Below are 23,073 nucleotides of genomic sequence, written 5' to 3'. Positions count from 1 at the left end.
GTTTCTCTGGCTTCACAGTGAATTTTTTGACCGAGTCGCTATATAATGCTACGCACTCAAAGTCGGTGGGAAGAGCGACACGTGCACGGCTAAGAAGGGGCTTCAGCGACGCGCTTCTGTTTTCGTATCAGCGAATCCGCGCGTGCACCATTGAATAGAAAAAAAAGTTAAACAGAATGTATCGGTGCATAGCAGGGGCGCCATAAGGTAAAGCCATTTCAAACTGTTTCTCTTCCATTTCTGCAATAAGCTTTCCACGAAACATTTTATGGGCCACTTCTACTTCGTCTGTCTGTCACGTGAGGTCACGAAATCCGCAAAAAACTCGTGATCCGATATTACGCGCACACTCTGACTATGCATGATTATATAGTGAAAGAAATTAAAGCAATTACTTCTGATTCTACATCTTTCTTGCCGTCAGCCCCCTCATATTGGGACAGAAGCTTTCAGGCTGCACCCAATTTGTCTTTCTGTCACGCGACGTCACAAAACTGCGAACTATAACTTTGTCAAAGTGACGTTTACACATTGAAGGCACAATAATACGCCGAAAAAAAATTTTTTTTTTGGAATATCCATAGGCTGTTCTATTCCAAAAGCACTAGAAGACGTCCTCATACCAATCGCTGGGACACAGGCTACTCGGAATTGCCGGGCAGCATCAGTTTGGTCACACATAATAAATATTTTCGCGTGGCAGTATAACGTTGTCAAGCCGTTTTGGAACGCATACGACATTCCGCTTCCAAGTGTTCTTCGCTGAGGATCAGTTTTAGCGACATTCCTAATGTTCTCTTTTTTTTCGTTGCACGCCGCTATGATTTTCTACCAGCCACCGTATGCTAAGTAGGGGGAAGCGTGCCAATCGCACAGGCCGGCAACACCTCGCTCTTCCGGTTATCTACTTTAACTGCTCTAGCTAGTCCCTACCCGCCGTGGTTGCTCAGTGGCTATGGTGTTGGGCTGCTGAGCACGAGGTCGCGGGATCGAATCCCGGCCACGGCGGCCGCATTTCGATGGGGGCGAAATGCGAAAACACCCGTGTGCTTAGATTTAGGTGCACGTTAAAGAACCCCAGGTGGTCAAAATTTCCGGAGTCCTCCACTACGGCGTGCCTCATAATCAGAAAGTGGTTTTGGCACGTAAAACCCCAAATATTATTATTATTATTAGATAGTCCCTACCCAAACTCTCACCACTCGTCCGTGCTCCTGGCCTCTTGCTGGTTAATTAGATAAGAAGCACATGTCAAGATAGGCAATGCTTTTCGTTTTGAAAGCAAACACAAGTGCCCTCCTCTAAACGAGGAGAGCGTTTGACTTGGGTCATAAAACGCTGCGGGTCACCGCCCGAAGCTTGCCCCGGCATTTACGTACATTTTACATCAGGCGCTTGCGATAAAAATAGATTGGAACAGATTTACGTTATAGGTGGATGGTGGGTCCGCAGGGGTAAAAAAGGGAGGACGTGTGCACTCTGAACAGCATAGCAGACTACGCAAGCATTGAAGTGTGTAATGTGCGCTGGCGCATACAATTGCCCTTCTCACTGTTTCCCGGCGTTGTATAGGCGATCACGCTTCGTGTGTTCGACACAAGCATGATATCGTTAAAAATCCGGGAGGCCGTACAAAAATTAATTTCTTTGCTTTCCGCCCCTTGAAGTGTGGCCGTTGAAGTAGAGCATGGAATCCAACACGCAAGAAATCTTCACTCCGCTTGTATTGCTGTGCAGCAAGTTGGTTTCAAACTACGGGCTGTCTTTGTTTAAACGATGGTTCACTGTCTTCAATAGGCAATGCCTCCTGCCCCTCCCTCCCCCCCACCGCCAACACACACAATCTCCTACCTTTTTTTTCAAGAGTACAGTTTCAAGCGAAAAGACAGAAGGAGACCGCCGCAGCGGCTTAGCGGCTATGTTGTTGAGCGGCGAAGCGCAAGATCGCAGGATCAACTCCCAATCGCGGCGGCCGCATTTGGGTCGAGGCGAAATGCAAAAACGCCCGTGTCTCGTGCAATTGAGGCACGTTAAAGATACCCTGGGGGTCAAAATGAATCGGGAGTGCCTCATAATCAAATCGTGATTTTGGCACGTAAAACCCCAGATTTACATTACAAGGACGTAAGAAGCTAATTTCCCTGAGAGCGAAGGTTGCTATTGGCTGCCAGCTGCGAGCAAAAATGCGCTTTGTTGTGAGTAGCCTGCGCGAGGTCAAGTTAAGTTGCCGCACCAAAATGTCTTGCTTGTTTCCTATTAGCAGTCATTTCGCCTGCCATGCGACGAAAACGAGAAACGTGTAGGGAGAAGATTGATAATGAAAGAAGAGGTAATAATTAGACAGGTTAATCAGAATAAATCTCAAGTAGTCCGCTCTGCAGTGGGAGGTGGCGTAAGGGCAAAAAAAAAAACCGAGGACATTGGAATATCACACCTGGCGAGAATCTGTCCTGTCAAACTGAGTAAAGGTGATAGATAGCGTTTATAGTTTTTATCAATCACTCACGTTACTACTAGAAACATATGGACGCTTTCCAGGCAGTTTCGGCCGCCTTTACCTGTGACGAGGATGGCAATACCTGGTCGTTACAATCAACGTCAATCGGTCGTTAATGCATTGTCGTTGGCTAACCAATTTGTCGTTCCGTCCATCCTTCTATCGGTCATGTGTAGGCTGAAAACTACTCCGGCGCCACCCCATGCGCATGCACGGAAAAAGAAAAGAGAGGCGCGTGATTGGCCAACACCACTTAGTTAGCACGAGGCCTGTTTACTCGGACCCATGACGTTACGCTACCTGGCCCGAAATTTCCACCGACATGGCTGGCATAATAAAAGCGGTGACGTCGAAAGGACTGTTCCCTACTCCGGAACATCCCTATTAAATTCTGTGGCGATTGGGACAGGTAAAATGACGTCATGGAGCGGAGTGAAAAAGCCTTGTGCTATCTAGGTGGTGTTTGATTAGCTGCGCCAGTAGTGTGGTCGTTGCTCTCCGTCGCAGCAGAGGGTGCAGGCAGCAGCTTATCTCCAGTTCAAAAATCGGAAGGCCACGAGAGAGAGAGAGAGAGAAGGGAAGACGGAAAGGCAGGGAGGTTAACCAGACTGAGTCCAGTTTGCTACCCTACACGTGGGGAGGGGAATGGGGAGTGAAAGAGGGACCAGCGAACCTTCCAATACGTGACGCAACACTGCTGTGTCGGCTGTGGGTAGGAGTAGCATTCACCAACTCTTACAGCTATCGTATTGGAATGGCGGATTCACCAATGTGCGCTAAGTGCAAGTGTGAAGAGACCATCAGCCACCTTCTGTGCCACTGTTCTCGCTTCGATAATCAACGTGCGACTCTCCAGTGTGCCTTGAATAGACTGGATGACAGGCCATTTACGGAAGCGAAGATCTTGGGAGCCTGGCCTCACAGCTCATTGGCCCAGAAAGCAGTTCGAGCACTTTTTCGCTACCTGAGGGCAACAGACTTGAGTGCCCGACTATAGGAAGGCCACGAGCCATACGTATTGCTTAGGAGCAGGCAGCTTTCCATCAGCATCGCCACGAGCAGAACCGGGAACGAGCTCGTGTACGCCATGCTGATGTTGCAGCCCATGCACAAGAACAGGCTTGTGCAGCCGAGCGCAAGATTGTGTACCGAGGATCCGGCGGCCTACAAAGCTGTCGTTTAGTGAACCGTCTAAATTACCCTAGTGATAAACACCAGGGCTGCACGTTTCAGTTTCGCTGGTTAAGCATCAAGTTCAATTGGATCAAGCGAAGTGTTCTTAAGTCACGTACACAGCCTCAGCGCAGCCATAGGTGCCTGAACCAGTAGTTGGGCTTCGGTTTGCTAGTGAGTGCCACTTTAAGTGGCTCCACCACTTGATCCATCTTCAGGACTGTGTCCTACATCAGAACTTCGGTTCTCAGTTTGGAACCTTATGGCAAATTCTTGGAACAGGATGTCGTAAAAGTATAATGCCTTTGGAACGGCGTTTCTCTTGTGACCCAAACGTCGCCCTCAAAGAAAAAAAAATGCGTTCTCGTGCAAGGCTCCGGTTTATTTTAGTTCGTGATTTGAGCGGTCTTGTTCCGAGCGGAGATTGACTAAAAAGTTGTCTTATCTATGAATTTTCCGCCGTAAGCTAAAGAACTTGAATGAATTAATTCTGGGATTTTACGTGCTAAAATAACCATTTGATTATGAGGTATGTCGTAGTTCGGGACTCCTCAATAATCATGACCGCCAGGGGACCTTTAACCTGCCCCCAATGCACGGAACAGGGGCCTTTTCGCATTTCATCCCAATCTAAATGCGGTCCCCCCGGCTAGGATTCGATCCTACCATCTCGTGCTTAACAGCGCAACACCATAGCCGCTGAGCCACCACCCCAGGTTAAAGGTCTTCAGGCGATTGTAACATATCCAGGTGCCCAATTAACAACCATTTCTTTTTTTTTCATAAGTGCGCTTTACCATTGTCCGGTCACCTGTTAAATTGGGAATCGGCTGCAACTCTTTCTCTTTCGCACAATTATAACGTAAGAGCTTTTTATGAATACAGGCCCAGGAGCAATCCGGTATCAAGCCTTTCATGGGTAGATTGAGTGTTTCAAAAACCGGAACACCCTTAATTAGACTTTGTATAGTTGCGTATATTTAATAGCAAGTTGACGTCGTGTGCTCCCTGTGCAGTCTATATTCCTTGTGAATAGAGTCCAATGCTTTATGATTGCGTCAGGGATGCTTTGCCGTGTCTCTGTTATTTTTCACACGGCGTTTCGCAGAACCACGTTTGGAGAAATCGCACATTGCACCATTCTACTTTATTTACTGATGAACACTTTTGTAGGAGAATTTGAAGCGAGACAAGGTACTCCAGTTGTACCAATCACTTGATGAAGCCGCTTAAATTAAATATTGGTGGTTGTTGAAGGCTTACATTGAAAACTACGTTTCCAGAAACGCCGTAAAAGTTCATGAAAAAGAAGTTGGCAAATGTTAAAAGTGGCTCCAGAGATATAGGGACGTTGTATTGTACTCTAAGAGTACGCATTCAGGAGAGTACAAGTAGACAACAGTAGGTATACCTATGGCTCGTGCAAGTGCGGGAGTGAATGATATATTCGGATGAAAGTTAAAATGTTGGCAGTCGTTGAGTTGACATCTTCTCCACAAGCAACAAATTGTTTTGAAACTTTTATAAAGGAACGCTACACGATCGTACAAGGAAATACAACACAAGAGCGCAGAATAACAAGTTGTTATTTAAAATATCATCAACTGAAATACGAAGGGGAAATAGTTTAAATCCCTTTCGCTGTGACGCTAAACGGTCCACGCATCGATCAACGAGTGCGCGCAGCCGTGTCCCTCTCCCGCCGTTTAGAGCTCCTGCAAATGAGCTTCGAAATGCACCAGCAGGCTCAATTTTCAGCCTTTCTGCAATAAATAGTTGAATAAACACAGAATGTTTATATGAGTTCATGTAAAAACATTTCGGTAATACAGAATCTTTCGCAAATGTGCTCAAAGATGGAAAACATAAAAAAAGCAACAAAACAACAAGTTCTGCAGTTTCTGCTAGCAAACGCGAGCGACTCACTTAGCTCGAATGATTAGTACGAAGTAAGCCAAAATAGACGCAAAGGAACATGCTAATTGTTTGTATAGATATATAATATCCTTTACAGTTGAAGTTATTCAGGCTTTTCTGCTAGTGCTAGATGGCCTTGACATTTTCTTTCTTTCTTCGGTTTTGCTGTGTACAACTTTGAATGATCACTCTCGGCTCGTTGCAGTTGGCTGAGCACAGACGGGAAGTAAGCGTGAGAGAAACTGAGAAACTCCCTTCGTCGTAAAGAAGCACTTCTATGGCAGCATGGCGCTTCCTTTCAAATGTCTGAAGCGTACGTTTTGAAACTTCCTTCCGGAATTCAGGCCATCAATCAAAGCTGTGGTGCCGGTTCGCATACGTTTGTTGCTGATGTGCTTTGTTCCCTTTGCATCGTAATACAAGAGTCTGGCCCGCATAAAGAGCTTGAGGGAACTAAACGTAAAAATTTCGCACAACGATGTGCTGGCGCTCCGACCTTCTTTTACGAGGATTCCTGCGCTTTGTGTTAGCGAGAGCATAGCGAGAAGTCGTCCTACTCCATTTCCAGGTCGCACATTCTTCGTAAGCCTTCAACACCATTACGGTGAACTTGGCGTCGTAATAAAAAAGAAGAAAAAAAAACCTCAGTGGAACGTAAAAGGCGATTTTGATGGAAAGCTCAGTCGTAGGAGGTTTCTTCAAATGGCCTAGCAAGAATGTAACTTTATTCCTGGTCTCAGTGCTCTTTCATTGCTCTAGATGGCGGCACTCTGAGAGCCTCCGAAGGCTCAACTTGCTTACCCTGCGTAACATTGCAGGTTTTATTACAAAGTGCGAAGAAAGGGTTGGTGTGCCATAGGGTGGTATAAGCCTGCAATACTGTAGCTCCTACCGCGAACTTACATGTAAAGCTCCTACAATTCTTCCCTGTCTCCGGTACTTTTCTAGAAAGTGACTTCCTTATTGAGAGTGGCTGCAGAAGGCAGGCTGACCGCATTTTTGACGCCAACCGATCTGTTTCTGTTTTGTTTATCTTCTTGATGAATGTATATCTGAAAAAAATTTTGCTAGAGAAGACGATAGGGAACGGATAGAAGGTTAGTTAGTGTAATAATCACCTTCTATTCCTGTGATTATAAACAGAAGCTAATAAGTACGTAAGGCGATTTGAAAAAAAAAAGGAATTTTCACAGGAAATTGCTATGAAGTACATGAGAATTGTTGAAGCAGCAACTTTGCCTCGTTTCTATTTCGTGATTGGATAGCCTTCGACCCAGTGATTACGCTATAGAGGCTGAAATTGTTTACAGCTTGATTAATAATAATTCACGTTGCCTATTAATGTCACCATATTAAAAACTGTTCGAAGAGCTAAGATTCCACGGACGTTAAAAAAATAAATTGTTAGGTTTATTGTCCGGAACCTTCGCAATGGAATATGTGAGACGCTGTCGTGGAGAGAGTACCTTTAATTTTACTAAAGTAGGGTGCGTTTAGTACACGGTATGCGCGCGCTTTTGCTTTGCGCCCCCACGTGACTGCGGCCCGCTCAACGGGATTGAACCCGCTACATCGTGCTCACCATAGAAATGCCGCGGCAACCAAGCCAGCACAGACTTCGTTTGTTTAAAAGGAGTTCGATGACATCACAGAAAACTTATGCCGTGATCTCGTGGAGCCAGACATCGCAGGCGCGTACGCAGGGTGCGTGCTGCCTTAAGCCGAATCAATTCAACACTCGACCGGACAAAATACAAATGGACGTTTGCCTACACTATCGAGAAAATCGCACTATCGGAAGGCACACTTTTTATGACTTACGGCAGCGTGGTCGTTGTACTGCCTTCCACCACCATTCTGCGGCGCGATCGAAGATCTTTGTTTGATACGCGTTCTGTTCGGTTGCTGCAACGTCACACAGTGGCAGTATTCGAAATTTCTGCGAACGGGGCGGAGAGAGCAACCAATCAGCAAGCAGTGAACTCCCCGGAAGTTTACTTCCCTCCTTTGTCGTCTGCTTGCAGACAGTATTTTAGAAAACGAAATGTTTCTCGTCTTCCAATGATTGAAATCTTTATCTAAAAATGTTTTTTTTCTTCTCAAGCTTAAACACGTGTTCAAATAGTAATATGTCTGACTTCTACAATTTATAAGTATTAGTCTGTCCGCGTTGTCCCTAGGTGGTGTCGCCTACAGCGAGAAAGAGAAAAGAAAAAAGAAACGATGGGGAACATTGGCGACATTTTCAAAAGGCAGCAACAACATTCCAGCGGCTCGCTGGCACCCGATAATGGGGTTGATTTCTCTGTGCCACCAACGCACTATTTGTTTCGAGAAACGAAAGCGACGTCGTAATTCGCGCTCTGCCATTTTTTCAAACGCGTTTCGCACCTCCACCCGCTCTCCTCCTTCCTCTAGAAACGCCAGCGCAACAACCTAAGTTCCCAATGGAAGCGCCATTTTCTCGAATTAAACTATGGATTGGATCTAAACGTGCTATGCCACAGCCGCCGGTGGGATCCTATCCAATCGACAAGACGCGCCATGCGAAGCCGTATGATCGCTCCAAACTTCCCAGCTCCCGTCGGGTTCGGCGCCTAGCAGACGATATGCTCGGTGGGAGGATGATTGACAGGAGCGTGCTGTCATTTTGACGTCACCAAAAACGTGGCCGCGCCCCGCGGCTGCCAACGTCGGCGCAGAGTTGGCCAATTGCGCGCGCCGGTGACCGAACGAACTCGCCGAACAATCATCTCCGATCGCACCCCTGGGCTGTTTTTTTGTTTGGGATACTGTGCGATCGCCCATTCGCTTTAGAATACGTGATAGCCTTGTTCATGACCTAAGCCGCACTGCGCTTTGCCACTATACACGTTTTTAGAGGGTCGCGTAAAGCTGCCTTCAGTAAATATTAAAGCATCAGATAACCCACTACGCAGAAAAGCCCGCCTCTGTAGCAGCCAAGCGGCACCTACATTTCAATTGGCTACGACGCCACATCACGAGCGCGCCTCGACGGAGCAGAGCGGGAGAAGCCGTCCGTACTGTGCATGCTTTTCTCTCGTTGCTCGTGGCGCACGCACTGCGCGTACTCTTTTTTTCGTCGCCCGTGGTGCTCGAGCTACCTGCGCATTATGTCGCTGCTCGTGGCTGCTGCGTTTGCCCGCCAAGTGTGGTGTAAGGACATCGGCGCGACGCCACGTCACTAGCGCGCCTCTACAGAGCAGATACGACGCCGCGGGACGAGGAAGTCACGTGAAGCGCGCGTACGGGTGGCGCCCTCTCGCTCTAGGAAGCTGGCGCGTGGTCAGCGTCTCTCTCTCTCTCTCTCTCTCTCTCTCTCTCTCTCTCTCTCTCTCTCTCTCTCTCTCTCTCTCTCTCTCTCTCTCTCTCTCTCTCTCTCTCTCTCTCTCTCTCGCTCTCTCTTTTTTTTTTTTCTCTCACCCACACTGGGCTTAGCGGCGGTACGCTCCTGCCGGCTTTGGGCAGCTCGTACCGTTTTCGCTTTCGTAACTCATAAAACGTTCTTAGGTGCCCTAGAATTTTTTTGTTGTGGTTGCTGCCGCTTTCGAATAATTGATGCTTCGTACCAAAATATGTAGCCGACAGATCCATTAAATAAAAGCACGGTATGATTGTTTGTCTCAGCACTCCTCTAAGGTTTACTCTTCATACCCGATTCCCTTAAGATTCACATTATTAGGCTTAAACCTATTGAGTAGAAACCCCTCTAAACCAGTCAGTATCCAAGGTGTTCTTCCGTTTAAAATCTGCTGTTTTCAATCAATTTAAAAACGCTCTTCAGAGTTACTAACAATGCGAGGAGATAAAATGTGTGTTGTGTGCGTCACTCGTAGTACACAGATTTACCGCAATTATTGTGCATTAGCCGCAATTTTTCTCGCTGGTCTGGCGTTATAACGTCTGCCGTAAGAATGAATAGTTAGTCCTTTAATTTGACGTCGCGAAACTTGATGTTTGTCATTTGTGCTTCGCGATGGCGCAGACGCCCCCTTGTGCAAGGCGAACCAGCACGTGGTGTACGCAGCATCACGTCACCAGGAGGTCGAGGTGCACTGCGAGGTCGAGGCAGACCCGAGTAATGTGACGTTCGAGTGGCGCTTCAACAGCACGCTCCAACAGCGGCCCCTCAAGAGCTTCTGGGCGGAGGGCACGCACAGCATCGCCCGATACATCCCTCATAGCCACACAGAGTACGGGACCCTACTTTGCACGGCGTTCAACCGCATTGGAAAGCAGCGACAGCCGTGCGTCTTTCATGTCGTCCAAGCAGGTGAGTTATGTAACCGCTAGCTTACTCTGCAATTAAGCCGATAGCCGTTTGAAATGTTTCGCAAATCTGGGCAACTCCGGGTGTTTTACAGCGCAGCTATTCATAGGAGCTCCGCAACGGCTTCGTTGCGGAGGGGAAGGTATGAGGGCGACAGCATGTTCAATATCGAATGTAAGTGCAGCACACGGAGATGGGAGCCGCAAATTAGCTTTCAAGCTTAATAATCACTGATAATAAATAAAAAGTTACCTTGCATTGATGCTACTGGAATGGAAAACAACTTATATGCGCGGAAATTTTAACAGTTAGACCGTCATTCTTGCTCGTCATTTCACCCTATACTGGCTCCACGCTCTGGTTCTTATGCAACGCAATAACTACTGCGCTCGTGCAAGGCCGTGAGTGATTAGACGGAGCCCCAGTGCTCCCGTAGGGTGTGAGAAGTCGCTTACGCGTACGGTTACCGGCTTTAGAGAAGGCGCAGGGGGCGAGGAGGGAGCCAGTTGAAGGTGACAGACCCTGTCAATGACAGGGGCTTTGTCGGTACGTTCAACAATGCTGTACATTTATTTTTTTGTCCAACCTTGTCACAATTTACAACAACAAAGGTTCGGTAGTTGCCTTGCTATCACGGCTAAGAATACGGACACAAATAATCGGACCACGTAATCCCACAACAGAACTACAACCGCGACAAAACAGGGCGGTCTTTACGTTTATTACAATATAACAGAAAGCTAGAAAAGAACCCAGCTGTAAAACGCAGCTGTCACGCATTATAAAAATGAATTTGGCTTATTGATTCTCATTCGGAAAAAGAAAGCTAAAGTAGGACGTTTGCAATCTGAACTTGGTCAACTCAGTACTCGAGACACCTGCTCAAAAGTCGGGACAGTTGGCAACCCTACTTACGCAACTTCACCGTCTTATCTGTGTCACGTGAAATTGGCATATATCTCTAAAGGATTGTTTTTACATCAAAGATGCGGTTGCTCTTAATATATATATTTATCATGCGAGCCTAAGGACAACTGCTCTATTTAATTTATCGAGGGATCCTGTGAGCTTAAGGACAACTCATGTATTATACAACGTTCAAATAACTTATCGATTCAAATATCGCTACAAAGGGGCCGCTTAATACGGCGGTTCTGAATACTGTTTTGTAGCAGAAACCCGTGCAATATTGCGCCGTGCTACGAAAACGAATTTTTTCTATAGTGCGCTTGAAAAACGCGACGTCCGCTGAACAGCAAACTGTTACAATTTCCCAACAAGAAAACAAGCAATACGCCGGTTCTATGCGAAAATGCAACCATATTACTTGTGGCGAAAGTTATATGTGAGTTATTATTGTAACAAATAAAAATCTAAGCTGTATTTGTCGCTTAAGAAATTAGGTCTGTGTGAAATTCAACGAATTACCAGGAATCTATGAACATACGCATGTCGCTGAGCTTTGGAGAAGTAATGCTCTGCTGTTTGGTTCTTCACCAAAATGAAAGCTTAGCGTGAAGCGCAGTGTCTGCTATTAACATGCGCAAAAAGATTGTGTGAATCCAAAGCACATCTTGTGATCTATATGAAGCGAGGCTTCTCAGAAGTGATAAAATAAATTTTGCGAAGCTGCTAATCTTCTGTGACGCATTTTGCGCAATACGATTTACGTGCCCATCCAGCCAACTAAGAAGTACTCGCTTCCAAGAGCAGAAGAGATAAACCTCTGAACACCTAGAAACGCCCACATTTCCTCTGATAAGTTCACCCGTCAACACATTTTTGCGAAGAGAAAGCTGCAGGGAACCTTGCGTACAATAACAGTCTCTACTGCTGCCTCAGATACAATGTCACTTCGTGTTAGTCGGAGACAACTATCGTTATGTAACCCATATGCTTCGTACAGAATCTGTTGAATCGTATGGAATTGCACAGCAAATATGCTATTTTCGTGTTTGTAGAATTATTCCTTTCACCACTCGTCACTGATAGAACTGCGACATGCTAGACCATCAGCCCTTTCGAGAATAGTGTGAGCAATTGTGATGTGGTAACGCTAAACAGACTTTCCCTTGGTGCAGAATCCAAAGCCTAGTAAGTTATTATTTCCATGTTGTTATTTTTATTCGAATTTCTTGTCTCGCGCCATGTTTATTCTTCATTGTTCCCATTTCCCTGCTCACGTTTTCTTCTCGCCATATTGTCGGCCCGTCTGGAAGCAGGTCCTCCGGGGCCCGTAGAGAACTGCTCCATCACAAACCAGACCGAGGGATCGCTACACCTTGAGTGCCAGGCGGGCTCGGACGGACACCTGCCGGCACACTTCGTGCTCTCCGTGCATGATGTGCTGACAGCCACTGTGTCTGCTAACTTCACTGCCGACAAACCAGACTTTTGGGTAAGCGCACACGCCTCTTTTCAGGTTCACACAGGGTATCGCGGTAGCATATAGACGAAGATCCGACACCATAAATGCCAAGCGCATTGAAAAAAAAAATTGTTTATCTGACATTTCCAGCCATGTAATTTTCATGCTTCACTGTAATGCCGACGCGCGGCCATCTCCACCTACCCTAAGTATGATAGCCTGCCAGGGGCCACAACAGTTAATAATGCTGATTATGATTTATGGGAAAATAATACTGTAATCCGCGGTTACGTTTATTAGAGAAACTTAGGAATCACGCGGGCATTGGCAAATCACATGGGTGAAATGTACTGGTTATTTTTTGTTCTTTTATGTAACCCACCATTGGACCAACAGCGTTCAGGAGCACTTACCTATAAGCTGGCAGAACACTTCAAATATTCTAGCATTGTTGTCTTTCGTTGTGATGCATCTCAGTTAGCTTGCATCGGTGGGTCGGTGGGTCAAACCAGCGACTTCTGTTATACGAAAGGAACAAACGATGCGCACGCTCCCATGTTCTAGACAAATTTGCTGATGGTCGGGCTTGCTTAAAGAGAGAGTTGGGTTCATCCGTGAGGTCCTCCTCGTGAGAAAAGTGGAAATGAATGCACTCAGATACTTGGTCCCTCCATAATGCCACAATCTTATTCAGATGGCGAATGTCAACGAAACTTCATATGTGCTGCGTCAGAAGACGCAATACATGGTTTATTTTTATTCCAACTTAACAGGTTCACGACCTCCTTCCGGGCGTAGAGTATTTCCTGGTTGTATCAGCTGTGAATGAGCGCGGCCGAAGCCCCGAGCTCACCATTCTGCCACCTATCATGCCTCTAGTAGGGAAGCTCACCAAGTCGGGTAAGATACAAGTCAGCTGGGCTGTATGATTTATGTGTTTGTTTGTGTGCATGCGTGTGTGTGCCTTCGTGTGTACGTGAGTGATTGGTGGCCATTTTGACCAAGAAAATTGCATGAAGCTCGGCCGTTGTATGTGCGTCAGTCAAGTGGCCAGCACCTGAACGGTAACTTCTACAGTGGTCACTGCAGTTAGCAATACACGATGCATATTTTGCGTTGCATTGTTAGATAACATATCGCCGAGTAGGTCCGTGCTACTCTAGGAATAATGACAAATTTCTATGCAGTATTTTGCTTTTATTCCAATCGAAAAACAAGAATTACGTCCGCATAAGGAAGAGCTTATAGCTATTAGTTTACGTAAACTGGCTCCACCAAAATAATATTTCGTGGTATACATCTTCATATACAATATATCATCAAAGGCTTATAAAAATAAGGTTTAGACATGTTATAACTCCCTTGAATTACTTGACATGCCAGTCGTGGCTGTACTATTAAACAATTAATTGTTGTGTAACCGGCCATGTACCGGTAACAACGCAACGTGATGTGATGACACTGCCGCAGCATTCATTACGTGGAGGAACGTATGCCTTCCGCCCTTTTTTTGTCGCTCACTGTCTATCTTTTGTAGGAAAGGGGAACTATGCGCACATATATGATACAATTTATTCGCATTTATCCCCTGATTGCATGAACATTTATTTTCTAAGCCTTTGTTTGCACAAGGTATGCTTAAACAAACCATACTTTTTCCAAATAAACACACGGCTGCGAATTTATTAACTAAAATTGTTGCGTACGATATGTAATACGCCATTCAGGTAGTAGTGTACATTATACCCCCGCAGAAAGACTTTTCAATTGCAGCAAACTTGAAAAGTCTGTCACAACATCTCTAAAAGATTGAAACACTGCTTCAGAAATGGAGCGCACTTATTGCAGCTCCAGCTAGCCAAAGTTTCTTTAAAGTTTCATACCGTCATTCTTGATTGTGTAATCGAGTCTCGTAATTTGGGGCGTAGCATTTATACATCTGCGTTTTATGGCAATTTTTTTTGCTTCTCAGAGATTTTAGGAGCTTGACGCAAGCCGAAAAAGAAATGCTTTCTCTTCGTCCAAGAGTTATTTGTTTCTGCAGTTGTTAGCAGCTCCTGGAAAAGAGGCGGCCCCAAGCTATTATTATCGTAAATACTGGTGGTATTTACATTGTCCTCCTCTTTCTCTTTCCCTCAAGTGCAGGGTAGCAGACCGAACCTGCATCTGGTTCACCTCCACGAATTTTATTGCTTGGCTCGCCCTCTCCTTACTTGTGCCATATTCATTTGCACTAATGAAGCTAAGAATGAGTATAGCCCGTAGAAACAGCGCACTTTGCTATAAAACGTGCTCTGCGATAAAGCAAACCTGTGCTCTTCTTCACAAAACAATCTTTAACTGCAGGCTGTATGATATCTATGCTTAAGGTAGTAACGCTCGCATCACAGAACGAGCCAAGAGTATTTTTAAACCAGATGATCAGAGTAAGCTAATAAACAAACAAAAGGGACCCTAGTAAATTTGGTGCACTGATTTAATGCTTGTGATGTTTATGAACCTGTTTATGAACTTCTTACACCTTCCGTAACGAGCTGCCGCCACGCATTTTTTTCAGAAAGACCAATTCGAAGATTGTTTCCACTGCTACAATGGCTACGTATTTTTCTGCTAGATAGGACATAGGTTTCCGATAAATGTGTTGGTGCTCTTTCTTTCCGATTACATTTGGCTAGACGAAGTTGTCTTAATTCTAATATACCGTATTTTTCCGCGTTTAACCGGCCACCGCGCATAGCCGGCACTTCCAATTACAAGAACTCGGAAAGAAAAAGAAAAATCCGCGCGTATAACACGGCGCGAATAGCTGCATATAACAACTTTAAAATTCTTGCAAGAAGTTCGCGCTCGCAGATGCGCGACCCGTCCACGTCGTATCTTCAGCCAGCGGCTCTTGTCCCCCTCCTCATCGACGATGCTGATAAAGCTGAATTCGCAAAACGGACCTGGTCGCGGACGAATCAGTCTCGCGACATGTGACGTGAATCAGATCACTTCGCAGCTTTCAGGCTTGCATTCGTACAACGAGAAGAAAACAGTGCAGACGGAGCAGCCCGCGCATAAGCCAAGGCGCAAACGCGACGGAGCCGTATCTCGAAGCGCTCCGCGCGGACCAAGGGAGCACCGCAGGCGCGGGTGACGTACGTATGGTGGTGTGACATGCAATCAGAAATCCGAATCACGTCTTGCTCCGTCGTGTGAGCTTTATCATCAACAATAGACTGTAAAATTGCGCGAGTTGGTTTACCTTAGTGGTAAAAAGCAGCGCAAAAACAAGGCCAACACAAGGCAAGGAAATAAGACATGCGCTGAACTAACAACTGTTAGCTCAGCGCCTGTCTGGCGTGGCCGTTTTTGTATTGCGCTGCTTTTACCATCATAAGCTTCTGCTGTGCCAGGATGGCCGTTGAGCGCAGCTCATTGTGATCCGAGTTCTAGACTGCCGACGCCGCGCGCACTATTCGCTAACTACTAAACGCAAAGTGGCGATTTGATAAAGAGGAGGAGATTGGGCTATGTTGGAGGGGAGAGGGAAGCTTCAACATGCAAAGTTGGGAATAGGTTGCGGTAGCCTAGTGAATAACAAAATTAAATCGCGGGAAACCTGAACCTAAAGCAGTGCCCGTCGTTCTGCCGTGAAGCCACATGTAAAGGCGCAATTCTCATCCCACATTGCCGTGAAGCCACACTTCATGGGGAAATTTGCGTATAACTTCGCACCCCGATTTAAGTTTCCCTTTTTTTGCATTCTTATTGCGGGTTATACGCGCAATAATAATGCAGTGCATATGATACATGATGCAGTAAGAGTAGTAACTGGTTCTTGTTATCTTGGAACTCATAAATGGGTCGCCCCTTTTGGATGCAGGCAGCGCGGCGAAAATCTACACGAACGTCTTGCTCCTCGCGGTGGTCGTGGGTGTGGCTCTACTCTGCCTGTTGCCACTCATCGTGCTCGCGGTGGTGAAGCTGAGAAGAAGTGATTTCTTCAAGAAGAGTGAGTACAGGTTTTTAGTCCTAACTAAAAAGAAAAATAGAAGAGTACGGGTTTTCGGTAGCGAAGGTATAGCTGTTGCCTACATACTATTCAAAGCACCAGCGGCCTAGTCGACAGATTTAACCCCCTGTCAAGCAAGCTCATTAAGCTCGTAATGTTAACCTAAGTTGATAAACATATTCACGCAGCTGTGATAACTGACTAGTGCTGATAACAGCTCGGTCTTACGAGACATATAGATATGTCTCTCTCTTCTAATACTATTCGATCTCTCATCCCTTTCCCGATGTACAGTAGCATGTAGGCGACTGCAGAGACACCGGACTATATATATATATATATATATATATATATATATATATATATATATATATATGGAAAGGAGAATGCTGGGTCTAACGTTAAGGGATAAGAAAAGAGCAGATTGGGTGAGAGAAGAACAAACGTGAGTTACTGACGTCTTAGTTGAAATCAAGAGAAAGAAAGGGGGGGGGGGGGGGGCATGGGCAGGACATGTAATGAGGAGGGAAGATAACCGATGGTCATTACGGGTTACGGACTGGATTCCAAGGAAAGGGAAGCGTAGCAGGGGGCGGCAGCAAGTTAGGTGGGCGAATGAGATTAAGAAGTTTGCAGAGACAACATGGCCACGATTAGTACAGTACCGGGGTAGTTGGAGAAGTATAAGAGAGGCCTTTCCCCCACAGTGGGCGTGACAAGGATGATGATGATAATGATGGTTTTGTTGTAGAATAATGTTTTGCACTTAGTGAATGATCTTTGATTTGAGCAGTATGCCCTTGTGGAACTCATCTTTTAAACAGACTTTGTTTGCTCATAAACAACGACCCGACCAATTACTTGGAGGAGCAAAAATTACAGAAATAAATCACTCAAATAAAGAAAAAAAAGTTGGCGCGATACCAGCTTTCAAATAATTCTTAATTTGAAATTCACCAGGTTTACATTGCTGTTCAGTTCACATGTAAATTATAGTTTCCTATGCGGGCGCAAACACTCCTGCGTCGTTCTTCAGAGAGATCCGCTAGCACCCCTTACAACATTCAATCAAAGGCCAGGACAGAAAAGGGTGCAGTTTTCTTTGTGTTTCCTTGCTATTGTCATGTTAAAGCGCGTATTCCGGCTTCTAACAAAGTGTACACAAAGAAATCGACGAGACGCGGCGCTCTATTGTCGGAAATACAAAGGAAGACACGGTAAAAGGTGGTCCATTCTGCTTCCTATATGAAGCTTCGAAGAACAAAGCGCCCTCTATGATTAACAATAACGGAGCAGATACAGACTCGCGAGAGAGGCTCACCATTTCAAACTTCATTCAAACTTTCAAACATACTTCATTCGCCCTTCCCCATTCAATAAAGCCACATGTTTCCCTCTTTTTTTTTCTTTCGTTCGCATCCTTCAGCATCACGGTGCGAGCAAACCTCCTTGAGATACTCCATGGCTCGCCTCGTGGGGGAAGCAGAGCCTGGCGTCCGCTTCGGTACATACAGAAATGGTGGTCCGAAAACAAATGTGCCTGCCTCTTTGCTTTGTAGTGGTTTATTGTAACTAAACACTGAGGGCGTGCGCACATTTCCAACCCCTCCAATAAATGGAGGTGTTGTTAATGTCGGAGCTGATTTCTTTGTCTTCATTACTAGAACGATCGTGTTGTTACCGTTGATTACGTTGTTATAAATTTACAATATATGTACCCTAGTATGTGAAGAAATACATCATCGTTTCGGTTGCACTTCGCGCAGTGCCAACGTGTGAAATTGTGCTTTGATCACGTTCAGAGTGCTATACGGGGTGATCACCTTTCTATTTTTTATGCATTTTTTAAAATCGTCTGTTTCAGATAACATAACACTAATAATTGGGCTGGATTACTCACAGAGGCGAACATTGTTTGTGCGAGAGACGAAATACATATTCAGCTAATTAACAAAATTCACTCAACATCCTAACTAATTAGCTTCGCGGCACATGTTGAAATTTGCGTATTGTGGCCGGTGAGATTGTCAGACGTGCTCATTTGGAATTATTTCCAAAATGACGCCAGCTTCGACATGTGCGCCGTAAAACTCGACGTAAAAATGCACTGCTGGTTCACTTCTTCAACAAAACGCTCTTTTATGCATCTAAGCACAAAACTAACTGGAACACGCATGTATCTCGTCTCACACTTTGCGAAATAGTATCTCGAAACTGGTATACTTTTGGCGATTCATTTCAAGTGAATACGTCTTGCAAACTCACAGGCTACGATTCGCAAATTGCAGTAAGCGTCGCAGATTGCCATTAAGAAGCTCACTAGTAAATTTTGGCTAATTTCCTGAATTTGTGTTTCGAATTCGCGTGCTAGTAAAGTCCGCCTCTTCGTATAATCCAGCTCAATAACAAGAATTCTGTAATCTGTGACATGCATTCTTTATATAATTTCGTGAAGCTTGAAAGTGATAGCGCCGTATATTACGTGCTCAATTATTACCTATGGACACCATCACCCATCTTGCTAAAAAATTACTAAGTTCGCATGCCTAATTTCGGAAGAAAGTTGAGAAACTGGGCGAGGTCCAATCCATTGCTGGAATTTTCTTTCAGCATCTCGCTTTTCGGTTGCGCATTGTATATATGGAACAAAAACAAATCGACACAAAACTGCACCACCGCCACGGTGCAGAAAACGTTTGTAACCAAACCCGATATGCTTCGTTGGCGCTAGTTAACGTTCCTTCAAATATCTTACTGTGTGTAACAATGATACGGACGCTCGAGGCGCGCTTTCGCCATCGAAATCGTCGCAGTCGTGCTGTCACGGGATCGGCGGTGAGTGTGCAGCTCGCGAGTGCAGATCCCCCCAAAACAGAGGGACGTGCAGTGCTCTTGCTTGCAAAATACTGTGAAGCGAAGCCAGCACAGTCTCACGCTTTTTGCTGTGCAGCGAAATTGTGGTGCGCATACAATCATCTTTAGTTAGAAAAAAAATATTTAGCTAAAAAAAGACCGGTCGTTTTCCTTCAGCACCATCTCCTATACAATCGACGCGGAACGCCTGTAACACCACGGCGGCGCTGTTGGCAGCTGCGGCAACTACGATATTCCCATCCTCCCCAGTGTTCCAAGGCACCTCGTAGCACGGTCGGACTGAATTCATATCACGTGCTCCGAAGTCCAGTCTGGCCGTACCACGAGGTGCATCAGAACACGGATATGGTGCGAAGCTCGTTACTGTCTGCACGCTCGATCTGCCGCGCAGCTGTAGTTGCCTCGCGTGCTATCTCGCCGAAACGTCTTGCCCCCGCGCGATTATAACCCACCGGCTTAAGGGCTTCGGCACAGAGCTAAACGTTGCTTTTGCTCGCAACGATTCGCCCCTTAGGGCAAAACTACTAAGCTCTCAATGCGGATAGGTTTCTTTGGCTTTCTCGCCCGTTTTTATGGTTTCCAACTGGCGGTCGGTGGTGTTAGACTTTCACCACCACTACCAAGACGCTACAAAGGGAGCGTACTCTCGCACAGCCGAGTTGCTGGGCGCGTTTTCTACCGAAAGCCTGATTTGAGACGTAAGGGCTGTGGCGCGAGAGTTTCAGGGAGTCCGAAGGTCTACACACTCTCATGGAGTGCTCGGGAAGGACAAGCCTCCTCTTGTCCCGCCACCCTCTGCCCCTGTCGCGGCTGCAGGAGAGGGTGGTAGCACCGCTACAGATGCACTGGTTATAGGTTCCATTCTATGACCAAGAAAGGATGTGCATACCTGAATTTCCTCACTGCAACAAGTGTAGCCTTTAATGCGGATCATATGTTTACTCAAGAAAATAGCCCTCGAAAGTTTGTTGAGCCGTTCGCTTACATTACCAATAGTCGTGGATGGCTTGCACAACTTTATATATATTTTTTGCCGCTTGCGCAGGTCGAACGGCCAAGAAAGACGCTACGGAGACAGACGCTTGCCCATCTACAACGACCGCAAGCACGCAAGAGGCCATGCAGCTGCAAATTTCGTCCGTTTACCCGAAGGAAGACAACCAAGTTTGGATCGTCAAGAAGAGCACCGGCCTATGAGCAAGGGACGTACTGAAGCCGCACTGTCCCCAGCCTGCAAATTGACGCAATAGAAGGCCAGCAGGAGGCAGGCACACCAGAGTGCCGTACCTCGCCTGATTGTTCGTTTTCATTGACACTCTTTCATCGCTGCATAAGAAGAAATCACCACCTGTAAAGTCTGTGTCACCAAAAAATGAAATGAAGAAGCTCCAAGTTACCGGCCGCGCTCATCAAATCATTCGCCTGAGCAAGCTTCTTTTCTTGGTTATTTCATTTTTTAATATTCTTTTATTGAGTTGTGAGACAAACATGAACATTAGACCGCGTTACGGACGTGCTAACGACGTGTTATGGACGGCCTGAACGACGTGAGTGATGGCTTACGATGAGTAAAAGTGGACATGTCGAAAAGCTGCTGCTATTGTGTTTGGTCACTCTACACGCGCTTCTTTATTTGAATCTTCCCTCCCGTGTGTCCTTTTCTGCAATGAACTGAATTAACAAGTGGAAACGGTGCCCTGCCAACGAGGCGCGGCCCCTGCTCAAGTGTGTGTGTGTGTGCCGCCACAAAACTGGAAAAAATTGGGGAGTGCTGCAAAGACTCGCCCTACGAGTGATGTTTCAGACGCGGTACCTTGTGCATTCCCATTTCTTCGGAAATAGATGTGCTCGTCCTTGAAAATTCAGGGACTCGGGCACGCGGAAGCTTTCCTTCTGAACTACTAACAATTTGTTCGTACATACCTGTGTCATCAATCACAAGTGACACGGACACAGTGATACTCATAGAGACTTGCGGCGTGTCGTACAAGCTCGCATTGTCATACCGTAAAGCAGAAGAAAGAACAAACGCTTCATCATATGTGCTGCTCACTTAAAAATGTAAGTTGACATTATAATGCATCCTCGAAAACGCCCTTGCGCGTTCTTGTGGATTTTTTCTTTCTTTCTACATTATGGTGTAACTTTGGTGCAACTTATCTCATGTCTTAGCCTTTCATTTAGTTCAATTCCATGGAAGTAGTTGATTTTTTCTAAGAAATTTTTGTCTCTACAGTAGGAAGTGCAGTAATTTTATTCACATTATTTTATCACCTTAAATACCCATAGTAAATGGGGCGTTGTGTGAGGGGTGGGCAGTCAAGTTATGCAGATATAACACTAAAATACTCGTAAATAAAGTCTCATCAACATAACCGGGAACACTGAATTCATTTTTAACCGATTACTCGATCTGCGGATATTAACTTCACATGCCAAGATGTAACAAGGATCTTTAAGGAACGTTTAATCTCATTACACTCACCGATGCGAGATGTACTTTTCTGTTTCCATGACTTCGTGAAAGCTATTTTGGGTGTGCTCTCTTGCACTGCTCATGGGGTCTACACAGTGTAGAAGATGAAGCACTGAAGTCGCTTTGCCTTGCAGGCACCATACCACAACGGATACTCCGATTGTCGTTAAGCCTTGTTACAGTCGTTGGGAACACTCCTATTTTAATGATAATTCTATCACTTCTTACAGACAGTTTGGGTGCCTGTTTAGAGCTCACACACATTAATGAAAATATTTGAAACTTGGCAAATTCAGTTGTCCACTTAAATTCAGAAACGAACAACGTCCGTTTGCATCTAATGTAACACTTTGCAAAATAAAGTATACAAGGGTATGTGCGGTCCCGATGAGGTCATATAACTATACATCTTTTATAGCCTGTGAGTTGCCGCAAACTCTTTGTGCGTATTTGCTACCCACTTCGATAATCGCTTGTGCTTTTCTTGTTTTCCCCCTTTCAGACAGGTCTCGTGTACACAAACTATGATGGAAGAGTCTGAAGCGAGCACGCGAAGAAAAAAAGCATAATCGCAAGTTTGGAGCATAAAGGCAGAATATTATTGAAGCTGTCAAAAGTGGTACAGTCAACTGAAAGGAAACGCCTGCCACGAACAACAAAGGTCGTCGCCTGTGCCGTACGGCTCTTGTTCGACGCTTTAAAAACATGGTCTGGGAGATGTTATTTTTATATGCCCGCGCTCTGTGCCCTCGCCAACCTCCTAGCGTCTGTGAAGCTCGCCAGACTATTTTGCCTGTTCACAGCAGGCGACTAAATTTCCACGTGCCCCTTCTTTCGTCACCAGTGTGCAGAGAAGTCCGTTGATATTTGCCGTTGAAACATGGACAATGCTGTCACTGTCATCACCACGTTATAGTTATCGTTACATGAGCGCGCTTATGGTTAGATTTTGCCTATGATGTGCAACCTTTAAAAACCAAGGAACGTGTCAGGAATGTGGGAAGTTGAACTCGAGAAGGAAAATAAAGAAAGTCTTCACATGTGTCCAGCAACCCATGTGTGTCCTTTCGACGTGAGTTCGGTTGCTTATCGTGCTGGACACACGCGTATTTAATCTATATTACATTTATACGCAGAATGTGCCACACATGTTCGTTCTCACCTGCCTATCGTTTGGTTTCATGTTGAAATCGTTGACAATAAAGCGCAAGTTGACTTTCAGATTGCCACCATACATGTTGAAAGTGTTTCATTGTGTTAATAATACTTATACACCCATACATACATAATGTACATGAGAGTCGTGTGCCCCAGACCACCGTCAGTCGCACTTTGCTCCGCGAACTGGCAGCATATCGGTCGACTGAGTTCCTGCAGAACACTTGGTAGTGCGGTGAACAGAGATTTATTCGGGATCCGGGACCTCAAACAAATGCCAGGCAATGTTAACACATTTCTCTCCCATTTACCACTAAATGGA

At 45.6% G+C, this 23,073-nt stretch overlaps 1 protein-coding gene across 1 annotated transcript in view; it reads left to right on the top strand.

Moving 5' to 3' along the window:
• LOC142572885 (neural cell adhesion molecule 2-like) overlaps positions 1-22,817 on the top strand; it is a 297,408-nt gene extending 274,591 nt beyond the window's left edge. Inside the window, exons 8-13 of the mRNA XM_075682323.1 lie at positions 9,594-9,881; positions 12,101-12,276; positions 13,020-13,146; positions 16,115-16,243; positions 20,163-21,178; positions 22,096-22,817. Coding sequence (XP_075538438.1) covers positions 9,594-9,881; positions 12,101-12,276; positions 13,020-13,146; positions 16,115-16,243; positions 20,163-20,314 — 872 coding nt within the window. The 3' untranslated portion in view covers positions 20,315-21,178; positions 22,096-22,817. The remainder of the gene's footprint in view (positions 1-9,593; positions 9,882-12,100; positions 12,277-13,019; positions 13,147-16,114; positions 16,244-20,162; positions 21,179-22,095) is intronic.
• Positions 22,818-23,073: the final 256 nt, after the last annotated feature.

The sequence above is a fragment of the Dermacentor variabilis genome, chromosome 2 (genome assembly GCF_050947875.1).
Source record: "Dermacentor variabilis isolate Ectoservices chromosome 2, ASM5094787v1, whole genome shotgun sequence".
NCBI lineage: Eukaryota > Metazoa > Arthropoda > Arachnida > Ixodida > Ixodidae > Dermacentor > Dermacentor variabilis.
This window is presented reverse-complemented; position numbering and strand designations above follow the sequence as displayed.